This window comes from Stylophora pistillata, chromosome 9 (assembly GCF_964205215.1).
Source record: "Stylophora pistillata chromosome 9, jaStyPist1.2, whole genome shotgun sequence".
NCBI lineage: Eukaryota > Metazoa > Cnidaria > Anthozoa > Scleractinia > Pocilloporidae > Stylophora > Stylophora pistillata.
This window is the reverse complement of record NC_142527.1, coordinates 7,633,003-7,653,903: the sequence shown is the minus strand read 5'-3', so window position 1 is coordinate 7,653,903 and position 20,901 is coordinate 7,633,003. Positions and strand designations below refer to the sequence as shown.

General features: G+C 37.8%; 1 protein-coding gene across 1 annotated transcript; it reads left to right on the top strand.

Annotated features, from left to right (window-relative positions):
- Positions 1 to 11,544: 11,544 nt before the first annotated feature.
- On the top strand, positions 11,545 to 20,798 carry LOC148723028 (uncharacterized). The gene is made up of 3 exons (XM_088734389.1): positions 11,545 to 11,893; positions 11,997 to 12,158; positions 20,481 to 20,798. The coding sequence occupies exons 1-3, from the start codon at positions 11,545 to 11,547 to the stop codon at positions 20,645 to 20,647; spliced, it is 678 nt and encodes a 225-aa protein (XP_088590515.1). The 3' UTR covers positions 20,648 to 20,798.
- The last annotated feature ends 103 nt before the right edge of the window (positions 20,799 to 20,901 follow it).

Sequence of the window (20,901 nt, the reverse complement as noted above, 5' to 3'; positions counted from 1 at the left end):
TCTACTCCTTTACCCACTCCCCCTGCCTCAATGATTAGCCTCCTGTCAATCTGGAAATTCTAGTTGAGATTCCTGCTTTCCTTAATTAAATAATTTTACCAATTGCCTGTTTTCACTGTGTAACCATTGCACAGGTAAAGTCAAGAATAGAAGAGATAAAAAAAGTTAAATATCGAAACAGTCTCGGTAAGATTGAGATCTGTGCGTAGTTTAGAGCGATAAGTATTCTGATCAAACTGAAAATCCGTTTAAATGTAAGTCTTCGAGTAACGACTGATAATTCCTTTCTTTTTTAATTTTGATGACGTTGCGTGAAATGACTCTAAATGGGGTGGATCAGGCTAAATTTCGGCCCAACCTTACACGTGTTATAAAAGGTGCTGTTTTTATATATTACGTGCACATTTAACTCCATTGCAGGTCTTACATTCGTAGCAAGTTCACTGCTCATACTTTGGTTTTAATGAATGATCCGAAGCAAATAGCTAAAGGATAAGTGGTAAATTTTGAATCCTTTGTCGCGTGGCTAAAATTTGAATTGTTTTGCTCTACCTGGGTTTTACGTGACCACACACTTCTGAGTTTACATTCAGTATTCAATGCAAACAACCTGCATGCGGGATAAAGTGCTTTGGTACTTAACCTACCTATCCGAGTCAACAGCCGCAAGTCCAGCAAAATTTTCCTTGACCAGCTCTTTTATCTTTGCACTCGAATAGTTGCCTCCAATTTTAATGTCTTTCACTCTACCCTCGCGATTCAGCAGTACCCACGGATTTCCACGCGGTGTACACTTCGCCTTTCTCTTCAGCCCTACGAACACTTTACTCGTTGACTTTCCTATCGGCTGAGGTGACCCGCAATCGCTTCCAGAGCTGGAATCGCCTGAATCTCCCATGTTCGAATATCCTTGGTCAATTCAGTCAAGTGATTTATTGATGAAATCCAAACGAACAGGCCCTTTTTTGTTCTGCCTTAAAAGCACGAGTTTGGCACGTGAATAAGAAAACCGAAACCAATCAACTTCATTGTTGGGGGGGCCCAGTGGAGTAATATACCAAAAGACTATTTCCGCTATCACACATAACTTTTGTGTAAAGTAAAGGTTTTGAGCGTTCCCGAACCACTCAAGAAGTGGCGTTAGTTAGGGGTTTAAGTCTATTCGCACAGCTCTTTATTCCTTAATTTTCGATTACGCAAAAGAAGAAAAAACCGCTGGCAGTGGTTTGGAAAAGGAAGAAGGTGGGAGGTGGAAAAATCAACCAGCCATCGCTCAATAAAATGATTAAGAAAGCTGATACCAATCAACTTCATTGTCGGAAGGGAGTCAATGAGACAGGCGTTACAAAAAAAAATGAAAATTAATCACACACTCGCGAATCACGAGCTAGCCTGCTATCACAACAAATTTCAAGGAGTTTGAGTTTGGTGATTATAATTTATTAGGTAGTATAATTTTCTGAAAGTAGTTTCTGAGGCATTTGTATATTCCCCGATCCTTCAAATTCTCGAGCCTCCCGATAACTTTACCGAAAGTGGTTTCTTTACCCCAAGACGAACTGCACTGAATTCTTTGTCCGATTTTTTCGCAGCCTTTGATGACTTTGATTGATTTAACTTGCTTTTATGTTTATTAGAAGTTTAAGAAATCGGAATTCCACTGTACTCTTTATCGCCTTGTTCCTGGCCTCAAAAACTAAATTAACCTAAATTACGTAGTTACTATATTGCGAGGCTAAAACAGGCAAAAAATTACCAATCACATTATCTAGACCTCGCCATTGCCTCCACATCCTATCATCAAGGTACGACTGAAGGTCATCACGTGCTATGCCACGCCGTGCCGTAATTGGAGCCTTCAAATTGGCCCGCGCGGATTCTGCTTCTTGGGTGTGTACCCCTGCCAGAGAAAACCTAATTTTGAAAACAATTGTTTAAGTTAAAAAGGCACTGGGGACACAATACTAAAACGATGAATTGAAAAAGAATTGTCTTTATAATCGTAGATCTGCAAACACAACAAGTAATAATAAAGCTTTTAATTAAAATATGCTGCTTTGAAAAGATAACAATTACAATAGGCGCTTTAGCGGCAAGCTTTTAAATAAAAAAGAAAGGATTCTGCTAGTGCTTAGAGACTCGAGCAAAAAAAAGATGCTGATAATATAAGGTCAGTCTTCAGTTTTCCTAAAGAAACGGAGTCCTCAAACTGAAGAGGGAAATGGGAGACTAAAATGGCACTGTAGTGACAAGATGCTAAAAAAATGAATTGAAACACATGTCTTTATTAACATAAGTCTCCAAACACACAAAGTAATAACAACAAAGCTTTTAATTAATTAACAATGAAAAGATAAATATTACAAAAGGCACTTTAGCGGCAAACAGAATTGAAAGTATGCCGCCAAAGTGCGAATTGATAAAGGGTTCTGGAAGAGCCTTAGGACTCAAGCCCCAAAAAAAGAAATGATGCCAAAAAAAAAAAGATTCGTTTATTTGAAAAATACTGTCTTCCAAAATAAAAGCTACAAAAGGCCCTTTAGAGGCAAAATCAATAAATTGAAAAAGGAGTCTGAAAGAGCCTTAATTAAGACTCAAGGAAAAAGAACTCAAGTGAGAAAGCACACTAGGTGATAGTAACAAAGGCTTTGTGTATTAAAAAATACTGTTTTCCAACACAAATTTATCTTACAAAAGGCACTTTAGCGGCACGCTGCAAGATCAATAAATTGAAAAGGATTTTGCTACAGCCTAAATACTCAAGGGAAAAGAACAGAAGTGTGGAAACACACGAGTTGATAGTAACAAAGGCTTTTTGTTTTAAAAACTACTGTTTTCAAAAACAAATCTTTCAAAAGGAACTTAGCGACACGCTGCAAAATCAATAACTCGGAAAAGGATGCTGCTATAACCTAAGGAAGATCGCAGATCGACCTATTTCAAAGATTTATTTATTTAAAATTACTGTCTTCTTTAGTGGCAAAATCAATAAATTGAAAAAGAATTCTGCCAGAGCCTAAAGACTCGAGGAAAAAGAACTTAAGTGAGAAAACACAATGGGTCATAGTAACAAAGGCTTTGTGCATTCAAAATACTGTTTTCCAACAAAAATTAATCATACAAAAGGCACTTTAGCGGCACGCTGCAAGATCAATACATTGAAACTGAAGGATTCTGCTAGAGCCTAAAGACTCAAGGAAAAGGAACTCAAGTGAGAAAAAACATTAGGTGATAGTGACAAAAACTTTGTGTATAAAATACTGTTTTGCGAAACAAATCTTACAAAAGGCAATTTAGCGGCATGCTGCAAGATCAATAAATTGAAAAAGGATTCTTCTAGAGCCTTAATACTCAAGAGACGAGAACACAAGTGTGAAAACACAATAGTTGATACATACCTACATACATACATAGATAATTTATTTGGTAACGCAGGTTGGTTACTGGCAGCATTAAGCTGATGTGGACCTGCGACAAATCTAGCTTCTATTTAAGTAAAGTAATTACAAAAAAAAGTAGAAAAATCCTAGCATAAATTAAAATGTGAGTAGTGATTCAAACTGGTTTATAATCCTAGCATAAATTTCAATAGAGGTAGTAAGATAAAATTCCTAAAAATATTTACAATTTACCAAATCCTTGTTGCCAACTAGAGCAGTTTGATTAAAAGATATCTTTTCAATAATTGTTGAAAGAGAACGGAGTTTGTTCTTAAATCTCTTATTATCCTCTACGTTCTTAACTGAACGAGGCAAAGAATTCCACGCTATTGCAGACCTATGTCTAAAAGACAGTCTTCCAACATTAGAGTTTGGTAGCTCCAGAGTTAGTTTTAAATTGTCCCTCATATTTCGTATATTTGGACTTTTCCTAATAATTGTTACAACCTGCTCAGGATTGATCCCATAAAAAGCTTTGTGTGTCAGAGAAAGGAGCCTCATCTTATAGAAATAACTTATGGATTTCTAAGAAGACGGTATCACTGATTGGGAATTAGTACCTCCGTGTTGTTTGAAGATAACCTTGGCAGCCCTCAGGTGAATTTTCTCTAAAACACATAACTTTGCTTACCCCATACAAAAAATTCCATAAGTGATGCTTGGTAAAATTCCCTTAAAATATATGGACTCCAAGATATGAGAGAGAGGGCTTTTGAACCTACGCAGTTGCTTTACCTTCTTGACCATAGATATTGATAGATCTTTGATGTGGGGTCCAAGCTTAACTTCTTGTAAATCATAAACCCAAGATAGTATGACTTGTTGACAAAGTTAATGGCATGACCAACCAGTTTGACTGGTCTTAAAGGACCAATGAAAGCATTACGGGTAAGAAGCATAACCTCAGTTTTATCGGGATGAATTGTTAAACGTTCCTGTTACACCACTTAGCTATATCAGTTAAATAAGTTTGGATCTTAAGGCTGACATCATCAATGGAATTGCCTATACAATATAGAGTTGTGTCATCAGCAAACATTTCCATCTTTCCACAACTAGGCACTTCAGGCAGATCATCGACGTAAATACTAAAAAGCCTGGGGCCAAGTACTGTCCCTGGGGTACGCCAAACTTGACGGTCACTTCATTAGATCTTTGCCCCTTAACCTCAACAAACTGTTTTCTCTCAGATAAGTAATTTTCAATCAGATTGTTTTGGTTCCCTGATAATCTAAAGGCTTGGAGTTTGAGGGCCATCGTGTTATGACAAATGTAATCAAATGCCTTTTTAAAGTCTATAAGCAGTACTCCCACAGTTTTGTTTTTATCCAGTTCGTGTCTCCAAACTTCAGTCAGGTGCAGCATTAAGAGTTCTGTTGACCTGCCAGTTTTAAAAATCCACTGGCTTTTGTTGGACTTGTTAAAATGGCAGTCAATGGAATCTCCTGTTATGCCCTCGTACACTTTGCTAGGAATAAACAATAGAGAAATAGGCCTAAAGTCACCTCTTTAAGAGCTATGTAACTTTTTGGTTACAGCTTTCCCTTTACTCAGCTTCCATCGAGGAGGGTAAATTGGGAATTTTAAACTTACTTCCATCACATAAGACAGGCCAACTGCTACAGCATCTCCTTCAAGTTTGAGTCCCCTTGAGGTAATGTTGTAAGGGCCACATTCTTTTCCAGGCTTAACTCTTTTATCGATAACCCTTTTAATCTTGTGGACGTTAAGTTGTACTGGCTCAATAGTAGGTGTAATTTGGTAAATGTGCTGATGTTCATTACCACTGGTATCTGTTAGAATATCATTTGCAAGCCTCTCACCAACTTTAGAGAAGAAGTCATTGAAACTGTCAGCCTTGTGTTTAAAATTTATTGTAATAATTCCATCCTCATTTTTAATTGCACTCACATTGCCTTTTGATTTGCCATGCATTTCACCGGCGTACCAACCTCCAAAAGTCACCTGAGCTCTTTGCACTTTAAAATTTAACTTTCCAATATTCAGCTTCAGCTTCTCTCGTGATCTTAGTTATAAGATTACGTTTTTTGCTATACCGTTTCCATGCATCTGTATCACTTGAGTTCCTTTGAACTTTTCTTAACAAGACATATCTCCTATTCATCTCCTTGATGATATTGCTATTCATCCACTTCAGTCCATTGGTGCGAACCTTTACTTTACAGGATTTTAAACGCTCATTCATTATGTATTTATACAAATACTCACAGGCCCAAGCAACATAACCCACATCATCAAAAGTTCCACAAATACTCCAGGGTGATGTATCGAGGTCCTGTCTGAGATGGTCAGAGTTAAGGCTCTTAAAAGAAGTCACTTATTTAATCACAGGACTTGACTTTTGCCTTCGCAAATTCACCAAAGCATATTCAAGATGGAGATCAGAAATCCCTGGGTCATGACCGCTTGCAAGTTTCACCTTGGATTTGTTGGATGTAAAGATCAGGTCTATGGTTGTGTTTGAAGATTCCGTAATCCCACTCGGTTCTTCAATCACATTCTCTAAACCAAAATGTTTAGCCACTTTTAACAAGCGCTTCCCCATACTTGTTTTGATATTGGAGTCAAAGTCATCCATGATCATAATGTTGAATATTTTCAACCAAAGATCGTCCAAGATTGCTTGGAGCTTGTAGAAGAACTTACCGTGGGTTGGAGGACTGTAGAAGGTTCTTGTAGAAGGCACTTTAGCGACACGCGATCGGAAAAGGATGCTGCTATAACCTAAAGATTTAGGAGAAAAGAAAACAGATCTGCAAACACATTACGTTATACTAACTAATGCTATTAAAGCTAAACCCCAACGTTGTTTTTAATCTGTGCCACGAAAGAAATAATAATAATGATAGCATGAAATAGAGCTTCACGACTTCTTTTAGTTGTTAAACTATAAAATGAAACGTACTGTGTTAATGATAAACGAAGGAAAGAAAGATGAACGAAAACTGAAAGAAAGCTGAATCACTCAAATATACCTAAACTGTGGAAAAAAGAAAAAAAAAGGCGAAGTGTTAGTGACCACCCAAAAATCCAGTTTCGATGCCGGGCTATTTCTCGTTCGCATTCTTTTCGCTTTTTTTTTTTTTTTAAAAAAAGATGGAATGTCTACGAAAGGCAGACTATAATTTTTTCTTTAACTGATAAGAACTCTCATTGATCTTGTTATTTTCTTGTTTTTTTCTTTCTTGTCTTTTTCGTATGGCGCGAACCACATAATCTCTGGAATTTTAGGAAATTTGCAGTTCGACCAGAATATGGTGTTTCATTCTTTTTCTCTTTCTTACTCTCCTTCTTTCTTTCTCCCTTTTTTCTTTATTTCTTTCCTCGAAAACTTCCCCAGTTCACAAATTAAACTCGACAATTTTTCCAGAACATGACCGCTCTCGCTCATCCCAGGCTCCCTCCCAAATCGAGGCACGATTGCAAAATCGAGGCTCGATTGGAAAATCGAGGCTCGATTGGAAAATCGAGGCTCGATTGGAAAATCGAGGCACGATTGCAAAATCGAGGCACGATTGCAAAATCGAGGCACGATTGCAAAATCGAGGCTCGATTGGAAAAACGAGGCTCGTATGTCGAAGCTTGGCAAAACGAGGAATCGTGGTCGTTTTTGATCAGGTGCTTTTGGGCTCGTTTCCCGGAAACCGTGAATGATCCGAACAGACTCCCCTAAACAGATGTCAACAACTACCCGCCCCATACAAACGACTCATTCACGACATAAACATCACAAACGACCGAAAAAGAACAACCTAGCTTTACCGACAGACCGAAACAGACCAATCACGACCGACTTACGTCACTTGAGTCTTACAGCCAATAACATCACGGCAAAACAAACCGATCATTTCACACGAACTGGAATAAGAACATTCTACTGACAACAATCATTCACTTGACTCTGATGATGACTTCCGCACAGGTTGTCGAAACGTCAGTCACTGCCACCGACAACAGTCCTTCTCAGGACTACACTCACCCGGACGATCAGACTACACCTTCACATGTTACCCCCGGGTTCAAACCATTTACTGCAATGTTAAAATTATTCAAGAACAAGAGAGATCATGGTTAATCGTATAATCAAGTTCTTAAAAGGTTTAAGTTAGCATTTTTTTCATATTTATGATCATGAAATGCAAACACCCCAAGATACCAAACAAACCACCCTCTTTACAAATGATATTATTTGTGGATTTCTTTTAATTGAAGTTTGTAGCCAGATTTCTCGACGAATATAAACATACTTAGAAACGCATCATTGGATAAATTGCTCTACATAGTAACATCAATCAAAGCAAATAAAGCAAATTCAATAGGTGGCTAAGGGAACTAAAAAACGGTCGAGTGACTACAAAGCCAGTGCGGTTTTATTTACGCTTAGTATAGCTCCATCTTTGGTCATTACGGCCTAAACGTATTCAAGACCACATCGATTTAAATGGATACAAAACTTAAAAAGAAAAAAGGAAAAAAAAAAGCTGCTTAGGGAAATCCTTTGCGTATCAAAGCCTATCTAGTGTAAATTGCTCTATACTGAAGACCGATATTAATCAAAGCGAGAGAACTAATGAAAAGGCGAGGAATACCTGCGCTGCTTCATTTACGTTTTAAACAGCTCCATTCTTTGTTATTACAGTTTAAACGTATTTAGGATCAAGATCACATACATTTGAATTAAACGGATGCAAAACTTAAAAAAAAATAAAATAAAACAACAACAAAAAAAAGCAGTTGCTTAGGGAAACTCTTTGAGTGGCATAGCCTTTCTATCGTCCCTGTAAAAGCCGTTTCTTCCAAATGGGTATGCGAACAAAAGCTTGGGCAAATTGCTTTACCCAAAGAAAAACAAAACTTCAGCTCCACCAAAATAGTACATTGAGGCATAAACATGCCAATCATTTCTTCAGTTTAAGCGTCTTATCCGTCACAGGTGGAGACTGTCTTTAATTGTTAGGATAGGGAGTACAAACGCCAGACACCGTGTATGCAACATTTTTTAGTGTTTATGGTCAGTGAGGCACTCCTTCTATCGGAACTTTGAAAAAGAACAGAAGCTTCATTACTATAACTTATGCCTCATCAATTCCTTTGCATCATGCTGAAACATTTACTTAAAAGAAAAATAATTATAATAAAAATAGTCCTGGCCCCTTCAAATAATGATATTTTAGTTTTACACGGTGAAGCAGCCGATTAAGACGGTTTTCCGTTTGTTTTGTGTTGTTCTTGTTTTGACAAAATGAAGCGCATAGTTCCTAAAAATAGATCCAGTAAGTATCGACACATTGAACAAATAAACAAACAAACAAACCGAAAAAACTCCCGTGAGCTCTGTTTCTTAAACGCCTTGTAAAATTTCGATTTCAACCTCACTAAAAATTTTCGACCTTATCTGCTCTAAATTGGAATCTAAGGGATATTATGGGGACCGCTGTTTGCACATTATTGCTGTTTGCTATTCGTGCTACTAGTGCTACTGAAGACCAAGTCACCAATGGTAAGCTCATTTCTCCTTACGTTTTCAATCGTCATTTGAATCCACCGTTGTAAAATATAAGCTGAAGGCACGATTAAACATGTACACTGTAAGTGTATTTTTCTTGCGGCGATTCTGCTCCGAGTGTTTCGATGCTTTCCTTTGAAAGTCCGTTTGGTCTGTATACATTTGGTAAGAAAAAGCGAGCAGGGCCGGCAAATGGGTTGGGGAAAATGTTTGAGAAGGAAATGAGTCTTTAAATGATAATGGCTCTACAAATCAGCCATGCGAAACCTACAGAAAAATGTTGTACGCTACTTATAAAACCAGCACAGAGTAAAGTAGACGATAATGTTCAATGCAAATTATTCAAACGTATGAGAAACTATGGCAAATCATATATTGAATTCTTCAAAAATTTAATTTGGCAGCCTCCATATTTATGATAATGAAATGTAAACGCCCCCGATACAAAACAACCATAACATAGTTACTCATCTTTTTTACAAATGAAAATCCTTGTGGATTTCTTTTAACTGAAATTTGAGCCAGCTTCTCTCGATGCTTATAGCCTGACTTCAAGCATACACGCACGATTTAATAATATGCTTTGTATATGCAGTAAGATCAATCAAAGCGAATTCAATAAGTGGCAAACGGATACGAAACTAAAAAAAAGTTGCTTGGGGGAAATTCTTTGAGTATCGTAGCCTATCTATTGTACCTGTAAAAACTGATTCTTCAATATCGGTATGCGGGCAAAAGCTTGTGCAAATGCTATAACCAAACAACAACAAAATTTCAGCTCTACCAGTGGTTCATCGAGGCATAAACATGTGAATCATTTATTACTTTTACTGTCTTGTCCCTCCCTAGTAGAAACTGTTTTTAAGTTTTGGGATAGAAAGCGCAAAATGCTATACATCGTGTACAAGTAGGCAAAATTTCAGTGTTATGGTTAGTGACGTACTCCTTCTGTCCGTACTTTGAAGAACTCTCCTGTAGCCTAAGTTTCATTACCATAACTGATAGTTGTTTGATTACTTAAAAGAATAAAAACCAGATCTTCCAGATGGGTTTGGGTATGAGTGTGCAAAGTGTTAAAAAAAATACTAAAACTTTCAGCTCCGTGCCAAATCAGACCAACACGACATAAAAGTGTGTATCATTTATTAATTTCTACTGTCCTATCACTCTCCAGTGGAGATAGAGTAAATATAGAAAGCGTAAAATGATGTACACCAATGAGGCCAAATTTCCGCATTTGTAGTCAGTGAAGTAATCCTATTCGGACGTGTGATAAAAATCTCTTCCTATCTAGAGGAAGTTCCATTATCTTAATGAATTCGTATCGTGTTGAGTTTTTACTGAAAAAAAAAACAAAACAAAACAAAAACCAAAAATCAAAAAGTCAATCCTGACCCCTTGAAAAAGGAGTAACTTACTTTTACACGGTAACAACAAAAGCATTTTTAAGTTAAAACCGATCTTTTCGTTTGTTTTGTGTTGTCATTGTTATTGTTTTCTTTCATTGTAGCAGCTTCTTGTTATTGAAATATAGATATCTATAAATAAAAATGAATAATTACATACATATATAGATTACTTAAAAGACAAATTTAATCGTTTGTCTCACGATGTGGTCACTTGAATTGTGGATCGCGACGTTTGGATTGCATACTACTAGTCTTCTTCAGGAGAAGATTCCGAATGTATGTGCGTCGTCTTTTCTATTCAGCTGCGATTAGATGGAATTCTACGGCTGTGTTTGGTGCATTTAAATTCCGTCTGTGGTCCGCTGCTACACGGCTTTCCAGCTGTTCTGTTTTCTGATCGTCGGTAACTCTCCCTGTTAATGTTGTTATAGTGAAGTCTCATGTTAATTGCCTCTTTCATCCTGCGTGCGTAGAAATGGGGATCACGATCAATAAACTTTACTTCGTTCTTGAGCTAATCGTGTCCATCGTTGTGGACGTGCTCTGAGACTGCTGAGGTCTGCGCATTAGCGAGTCGGTCATCCCTGTCGTGTTCCTTGATTATCTACTGCATAGGGCAGTCAGTTTCGCCGATGTGAAATTCTCCGCACTTACAGGAAATCATGTAGACCACGCCGTCATGTTAAGCCGAGTCGACGACATCCTTTGGTCGTACTACGTAGACGACACCTTCACCATCTTGGCCTGTTACAAAGTAGAAAGCTTCGTAAACCACCAAATACGCTCCACCAACAACAAACTCGCCTTCCTTACGAACCTTATTGACGCCTAACCACCGACATTTACAGGAAACGTAGCGACAGTAATCACATCATGAGATAAACGATTACATTTCTCTCTTAAGTGTTACTTACTACGATGAATAACCACAACCTATTTTACAATTTATAAATCATTCTCTTCGCTCCGACGAAGGGCTAACGCTCGAAACGTCAGCTTTTGTAATCGTTGTAATGGCCAATTTACCATTTCAACTTTGTTGACATATCCAAATTATAAATCATTCTCCTCGTATTTCCTTTTTCTCCTCAATCGGTTGGTTTCCCATAAAGCAGGAGTCAAGATCTGCTCCAAGTATTCTTTTCACACGGACACTGGTAACTGGATTATGGCCATGAACAAATGTGTTGATGACTACAGTAGTTCACTTGTCTCTATGGAAACCGAAAGAGAATGGCACGTTGTCAAGAACTTGATCGAGAGACACCAGCGAAAAAACTCTCGTTGGTTTATTGGCTTGGAAAGAGTAAATAATACTCTTAGGTGGTACTGGTTGAGTAAGATCGTGGGGTGGGTTAACGGGACGTCAGCTGGAAAATGGCGCTGGAAAGGAGGAGAACCAAACAATTTTGAAACAGAAAAATGTGTAGAGATGCACAATGGAAAGTATAACAACATACCGTGTAAATCACCAAAATATTTTGAAGATCCAGGATTTATATGTGAAACGCAAGTCAGTAAGTAATGATCATGCTAATCTATGTTGATCAAAGTTAAAATCAAAATGAGGAAAAAGGAGTCTGATTCTGAAATAAGCATGTCGTTCTCATTTCTTCCTAGATTGTTCCACACTTTCAGAAAGGATTGATGATTATTTCATTGAGAAAACAACAGGACCCAGATCCACCAGCAAACCGTTAGCAACAAGAAAATCCTCCGCCCCACACAGAACACAACTGGCGAATGCTAAAACTGATGTTTGGAATAAGCTGCTTTCAGAAGGTGGGAGTTATTCCGTGGAAAATTTTATATCTAACATTTCCTTAGACCACTACTGCACACTTCTTGTTGGATGTTGCATTTCCAAGCCCCTCGCGCTCTCCTTGCTCACCTTAAAAAAAAAAAAGAGGATGCGCTAGCGAAAAACGATAAACTGTTAAACGAACAGGCAAAAAAACAGGTGCCAAAGAGGAAACAAAAATAAAACAAAAAAACAAAACAAAACAAAACAAAAAAACAACAACAAAAAAAGAAAAGAAAAGAAAAGTCAGAATGCGGAATTAACTCGCAGGATCGTAACGCGATGGGCAGGTTTTTACTTGGATGGGGGTTGCTTTTTTCGAATCTTATGCATTCTCTGTGGGAAGGTATAAGGCTTGAAGGATATCATGTATATTTGAAAGTAAGGGATATTCAATCTGTATAAGAGGGGTACGAGGAAAAGCAAAATCCTTAGAGCTTTTGAGAAAATACCCCAGCCCTCCTTCTTTATGTTTAGTAAAAGTTGTGATCCTGATCATGATATATCGTAGAGCGATACATCCACGAAACCGTGGCTAGATGTTAATTAAAATTAAACTAACACTATCATATCCTGAGTCCAGTAATCACGATCGATCAGCCTGTTCATTATGAAAAATGACGAGACACCTCTCCAGATTGTTACCATTGTTTTAAATCTATCATCCTTATCATTATTGTTACCATTATTTTACTGTGTTTGTAATTATTACAATTACCATAGACACGAAGCAATTCTCCTCAGTTCTCCGACGACATTCTGATCTTCTGACAGAGCTATCTTATAGGGCGTGTCCTCCTAAGTGTTCTTATGCATTACAGCGAAACATTCAATGGAAGATGAAACATTTCAATATGCCCTCTTCGAGAGTCAAATATTTAACTAAATACATATAAACAGCAAAACACATTATCTTTATTTGCTAGGATAAACAAGAAAAAAGTACAAATTTCGACACCATGGCTATAAGATCTTTCTCTGTAAACCCAACCTAAAGTCATATCAAAGAAAATAAGCTAACATAATGAGCAGAGTTCGATTATAGAAGAATGAAACTAATTAGAGGCAATATTTTGAAGGTTTTTTTGGGCTATTTTGCACGCGCGATGGCTCGAAGGTCCAAAAACAAACTGCCTCCTTCCCACTCCTAGAAAGGAATATTCTACATACAGACAATCTGGGGAGGGACCATTCTTGTAACATTTTTCAATTGGGCGCCCTGGCAACGACTATCTATTTCGATATCTCATGATTTCGATGGAAATTCCTTTCGAGAGGTACTACAGTAATATTTCATCGATGACTTAAGCTCAGTCCTTGTCTATGAATACAGGTCACTCTTAATAACATAGTGATAATTAACACGATGGTGATAATGATGATTAATATCATCATCGTTTATTATCATTATTATATTTGGATCAGTTTTTCTCGCTTTAGAAACCTATGTGGAATTTCCATACCAGCGGGTATTCATTCTAGAATAGAACCCATTGAGTATAACTGAGTATGATTGCATTCTCAGTCATGTCCAAGTTGAATCCTATCTGAGATTTCTTGAGGCGAGAATTTCTCCAACATTTTTGGTTAAAGCAGAGTCTTAAATGACTAATTGAATACAGGATTTCGTCTGCCTCTGATTCAAACGGAAGACAGAGGGAGGTCCTTCACTGTATCAACTGTCTGCCTGTAGAATAAGATCCCCAGCGAGATCAGAAAGAAACAGAATCTTATAGGCTTCAAAAAATTCATGTAAGAACATTTCGTGAATAGTTATAAAGACATGTGATTCTAAATTGTATATTTTATTAACTGGCCTCGTAGACCACTTTCATAAATGGCTGCCGGATTAAAATTATTTTGTTTACATATAAATTTGCCTAGGTGGCCTCGTTCTCTAGTACAAAATTAAAAAGAATACAGTATCTCAAGCGAGGCCACTCTGGCAAATTGAAATTTAAATAAAAGAATGTTAATCCGGCAGCCATTTATGAAAGTGGTCTATCTTTGCTCTGTTTTTTGATAAACTAAACAAATTAAATTTAACTTTTATATTATAGTTGTATTTTAGTAACTCCTTATATGGTTAGTCTTAAATGCTTTTATGTAACGCTATTATTTTTTTAATTTTCACTATTTCTTGAGGGCCACTGGTTTTTCAGTATATTTACCGCTCTGTGTAACCTTCGTTAAATAAAGTTGATTGTTTTTAACATTTTAAAAGCATACCAGACATCAATTTTTTTTGAAATATTCATACCTCAAAGTAAAGTATTAATTATAACGAAATCGTCCGAGCAAAATGTAGTATGCACACTTTATTATCCAACTGCACTCAGTAGAGTACAAATAACGCCACAGACGAGTACAAATATCGCGCGGTATTCCTACTCCAGAGTACCTGTTAGAGAGGTTTTCTCGCCTCGCGCAACGAAGAAGTAGATTGAAGTTACAAAAAACACAATAGCGGACAATTTCAATTATATTTGAATTTTGACGACAAAAAGTCGGAATGGCTGGCAAATATAGATCCAAGTTTATTCGATGAATCGAATGAAGAAAAACAGCCAGACAAGCGGGTAATTTCTTCATTTATTGAAGAAAATAAAAAGAACAACACGACAACGCGCCAATTCCGTTCCGCTTCTCCCCCGGTTTGCTCAATGGATAGAGCGCCGGACTGTTGAGCGGTAGATCGAGGGTTAGAGCCTCGGCCGGACCAACACTCAAGGTCTTAAAATTACTGAGGAGAATGTGCTACCTTTCTATAATATCAGGAAATGGATAGACATTCTGTTCTTCTTGGATAAGGAATAAACCGTAGGTCCCGTCTCCTGCAGGGTTGGGGTAGGGGACATTAATTTCCCGTGCACGATATCACTTTGTGGTGCATGTCCTCCCCTGGGGTGGGTTGGGTGGGTACTAGGGCCCGCAGTACTTGGCGCAAGCTGTTGAGGGGTCCCTTCCTGTCGGCGAAGCTAATAAATTAAAATAAAATTAGCTTCTGTCACGCACTCCTCGTAAATAAATATCCGCGAAATTCGCTCTCACTAAAATAACAATTTGGCGTGTTTGATAATAAATAGCTTATTAGACTTTTAGTTGTTTAGTTTCGCTGAGTATTTTAACTCGTTGTTTGTATTTTGACTCGCCCTACAGGCTCGTCAAAATACGGCACAACTCGTAAAAATAATCAGTGATACTACTCAACAAAACATAGAATAAGATATATTTATTGAAGTGTTTGTGTAATTGTGATGTGATCGCAAATTGCTCCTTCGTTCGTGATAAACGAATCAACGACGTAGTTAAGACACAATACCATTCTAGTTTGGACCTGAATAGCCCTTATCGCATTTGTGTCTGCAATGCAAAGGGTCCGTTGAGTTAAAGTTTCAGGACGAGGCTATAGGGTCCACGTTTCTCGAGAAACACCAGAAACACTCCATGTCTGACCATATAACTCTGGAATCTGCGTTTTTTTCTGCTGAGGAAAAAGTTAAAATTCTTAGTGGTAATTGTCCTGGCATCACGAAAGGAAGATTGAAAGAATGGTTCTCATTTCGGAAAGGAACGGCAAAATTCTGTCGCGTTTGTTCATGACTTCGGTTGTTGCTCCTTTGTCGGCCTTTCTGAGGTTTCACTCAGTCACGTTTCAAGGCACTCAGTGCCTCACGTTCGACCCGAGGCAAAATATTTTTGGCTTTGTAATTTATATTTCTGAAAGGTAACTATTAACCTCTTCTAAATAGCTTTCAAGGGCTACTAATTTTTGTATTGGTGGTATCCATGTAGATTTGACGTGGCAGGGATGTTTTTTGTCCTCCCCCTCGGAATATGTAAATCAGACGTATTCTCCTTGCGAACTGGTCAAAGTTACACAATAGTAGTTGTCTGATCTGTTTTTGTTTTGTAGCGGGTTTTGGAATGAATTTAAGCCTTTTTGCCAGTAAATTAATCTGGTCGTTTGTAAGTTCTTTATTTGAGAAGTTTTTTTATGTGCGCTTTGTTCGCCTCTAGTTTAATAGTTGAACGTGTTTGGCGTCTGACTTTTCTGCGCTCCTTGCGCTTGTTATTTGCTGGCCGTTTGGCTTTTGAAATTCGTTTTTTGGCCCCATGTTTGTATTGGGAATCGGAGAATACACTTTTCAAATTCTTTATTCTCCATTATTCCTAGTCTTTTAATCATACTGCCGAACTGAGCGGTTGTTCCTGGAGATTAACAGCTATGTTTTTTACTGTCTCGATCGTTACATTGTCTTGACTGCTTTCAGCTTGCGCCACGCGCGCTGATTCGATCGTACTACAGTTCTTAGTGTTCAGTGTTCCAGCCGTTTTGGCTCGTTTTATTTTCTGTATTTCATGTTCAGGGAAGCTCATGATCGCCTTTACTGTTTCTTGCTCCGCGTTGTTATGGATTTGCTCTATCTCTCTTTTGAAATCCTCGTCCGCTCTTATTTTGGCTATGGCCCTATATTTTAGGGATTCTCGGCAAGTTCCTTTTTCTTCGTGCCTTTTTAGCGCCTTGATCGCGTTTTCGGCCTGGCTGATCTTGTCCTCCACAGATAGGTTTTGGCTCGTTTTTCTTCTTTCCGTGAATAGGCTTTAGCGGCGATGTTTCTTGTACTGCTCTGTCCTTGGGCGGCTGGAGCTGTTCCGGCTTTGACGCTGTTGTTTTTGAACTGATGTTCCCACTAGGCATTTGGTACGGAGGGATTTGTTCGTCATCCTCGGACTTACCGAGTAGATCATTTTCGCTGGCGGTGTCATATGCGGCTTCCATGTTTTTTTTTCGTTCTCAATGGCATTGCTTTGGCCCGGAGCGTTTAGTAGCCCATCTGCTGTTAGAATGTCTTCCGACATATTCTATAGGTGGTCAGGCAAGACCTCGGTCTCGATCCTAATCTTCTGGATCTCGTCTGTTGCCCATTCGCTGAATAGACTGTTCCACCCGTACGCAATACAATCTCTAACCATGACGAGAACACGCTGTATCCTTAAAAAAAAGGAATAAAAATGACTCCAAACGTAGCCGTTTGCTTCGATTTTACTTGAAAGTTTTACCTGTGTTACCCGATAGCCTCGCTTTGAAACTTCAAAGTCCGCTGAGCTCTCGTACAGTGGGCGTAACTGCGATAAGGGCTCTTGAGCAAGGTCGTGCGAATTATACACTGAATCGAAATATGGCGTTCAATTTGAATTGCCATTGTTCTGAACTTACTAGCCTCTCACACATGTGATAATCCTTTTGTGTTTTCTACATGAAGACGAGGCTAGTAAGTCAAAAACAATGGTAATTCAAATTGGACGCCATATTTTAATTCCGTGAATACCAGGCGAGTATGATTTCACTAATATCATAAGTGACAAATTACTCTTTCATTTTGTCGCGAAATTTTAGCATTAATTTTTAATTTCACATGTGAAATTACAAAATTGCGATGGTAACATCTCTTGTATCTCGATCAGAGCCAAGATGGCGTCGAGATTTAAGACGCTGCGACCCTCGAAGAAGTTACGAAATTAAAAGAAGCGGCCAAAAATTATTAACAGGCACGAAGAATTAGAAAGGTATTTTTTGTGAAAAAACTCAGAATATTGCGAACTTTAACAATAATGTATGCCTTAAACGAAAACTATATTCTTCTTCATGTCCTCGGTTTTCGATAGAATAAACCAGTAAAAACAATTACGGTTCTCAACGTAATTTGTCACCAACGATACTAAAAGGTAATTAAAAGCTAATGGTTTTCTAGTGAAATTAGGAAATAATTTCACTTGCGTTTTGTCAAAATTCTGATAATTTCCCTCGCCCAAAGGCTCGGGAAATTATCAGAATTTTGACAAAACGCGATTGAAATAATTTCCTACTTTCACTCGTGGCCATTTGATTATAAATACTAATATGTTTACTTTTTGAAGAAACTCCGCGCTTCGCTAAGTTTAATTGATCTTGTATGTTTGTAGCGAATGCATTTGCATATCATTCATCTCTACTTATTTATTATTGCAACCGTGTCTAAGTACAGCTTGCGCCAAACGTGTAATACTGAAGTGCTCGCTGTCCACATTGTGGTTTTATTTGAGCATTTTCAGAGAAATATTTGTCCGCTGAAATGGGAAAATCGCGTTTTACGATATTTTAGTGATCTTTACGCTAAGTGGAGACAAAAGCATGGTCAATAGTCAGATAGGTAAGCACGACTTTGCAACCGAAGCTTCATGCATAATTTTTTTTTCCTTTAATTCTTTATTTCTCTTTCATTACCATGCCTTTGAAATGACCAAGATACCCTTTATGGGCAATATGGAAGACGGCGAATACTAGGCATGAACTTCAAATTTTCCTTTAAAAATATTAATAAGGGTTTTTCCTGTATTCCCTGTTTATTTATTTATTTTTTTTTTGTTTTTTGTTTTTTTTGTTTATTGTTTTTGTTTTTTTACTACATGCTAGCAAAAGAAGATCCTATTCTCTTGATGCCTGGAAGCAGCGACGAAAATGTTGTGTTACCTAAGACTGAAGAAACTATACCATTTGGTTCAGTTTCTCTGTCGGCCTCAAAGTTCCTCAAATTACTACAAATCTGATGGATTAAGTAAATTTTATGTTCAAAGATATCAAAGAAGGGTTTCAAAAATGCAATAGGTTTATTTTGAAAATGAAAAATCAATTTTACCTTTAAGGCATTTCAACATAGGCAAATGATTCAATTTACCCAACAAAGGAAGTGTCTTGCAGGTGTTTACTTCGCGCGATGGCGACCTTGTTTCGCATTCACTGAGGATAAGAAAACGACACAAATAAGGGAGGAAAATACGAGGTAGAGGTAATGGCAATTACGAGAAACACTCGTAACTGACTTTTGTTTAGCATTCGGGTCACAAGTTTTCGTCTCCAATAACGAATAAATTTAAAAATGAATAAGGCATTTTCCTCAATTCTATTTTACATGCAGACCACAGAGGTAATTGCACACATGTATACAATGGTTCCATTACATATTCCACCGATGATAATAGCGAAATAAATTCGTCAATGAGTGGAGCTTGGCCTTGGGCTCTAGGGGAGCCTAACAACCAAACATTAGAGAATTTCACACAAATGTGCAAGACGTACGGAGGCCCTATGACTATATATGACTATATAAGGTATGACATAAGAGCGCGACTAGCAGGATATGTATGTGAGGGATCTACTGAATATAGCGTTGAAAAAGGTTGGTTAAAAAATCTACAAAGCTTACAGAAGGGCTAATGCAAATACGCAGCGCAAATGATTCGCCAAGCGTTATCTATTAGAGCTGTTCACCGGCTAAGCTATTTTGGTTACTTTCTAAATTCAAAAGAGCTCTATGATAATTTGAACATGCAATACCTTTCTAGATGAGCGGATTCGGGTCGCGTAACTGAATCCCCATTGTTGCCAGGCTGAATCATTAGACGATTCCTTTGGTATGCTACATCTGTGCAATGCGTCACAGCAGTTTAGAGTATTGCAGTAGGAACAGAAAAGAATGAAACCCCCTAAATGCATAATCTCGCTCTTTAAATTTGGTGGCAACAAAATTTAAAAACACATTTGCAGAATCATTTTGTTTTTCCAAAGGCCTCGTCAAAGCCTAGTAGTGTCTCATTGAGCCGCTGGATAGAGATTTATCTGTTGGATAGCGTTATCTGTCCTTTTAACAACCGGGCCCAGGTAACACGTATTATGTGCATGTGTTAAAACACAGGTTACATAAGCGTCATATGATCTAAAGACACCAAAACCAAAAATTTCTGTAACGTAACTTTTTTTGCGCAAGTGGTGCCTCAAGTGGTAACCGGCAACCTTTCGCTTGATGAAATCTTATTGATGAAGTAACTTTGAAAACGATATTTGAAAAGGAATATTTTTTCTTTTCGTTGCTAAGAAATTAGGGAGTGTGAAGAGGTAATCGAACAGCGTCGCGTATAATAGACGCAAGCGGCTATACTTAAAGTGCAGCGGGGTAAATTATTCAGTAGTTATGAATGTATACAGCCCTACCTTTTTGCTCAGTTTTCCGTCACCTTTGACTCTATGAAGAAGATCTAGTTATTGGAGAATGGTCCACTATCAGTTCAACAAAGACAGTTCCGAAAAACGAGAAAAGTTCGATATAACACTTTGCTAAAAACGACATTATGCGCATTAGAGTCTGATTTGTGGGCACCTTTTAAGCGTATAAATGAAATGAACGAAGAAATTTAGCAGGTTTGTGGGTGGTTCTGAATCTAAAGATTTCTTAACTTTTTTCTCACCTACCTCTTTCCCTCAGGGTCGACCCGTGAGCCGCAAACACCGGAAACTTCTCGTTTCAAAGAATCAGCGACAAAGGTGGCAAAACTCTCCACCCAACCAAGACGTGCAACAATTTTAATACTGCAAAACCGATCTAAATTAAATCAATATCAACCAACACTAAGTACAATGTGGCTATCTTAACGTCGTCTATGTCTACAGTATAAATGTCTACATGCCTCTGAATCAGCTGTATTGAACGATCGATTAATCGATTGATTAGTTGTTTCATTGACTTGTTCACTTATCAATTCATTAATTCAGTCTCATGAACATTTCTGCCTCACGGTTGGAATCTCCATTTTTCGATTCAGTACTCACTAGAAACTTTTCCAGTTCAATCAGCCTCCGCCTCAAAGAAAACCAATTAAATAAACATTTTCCTTTTTCTTCTTCAG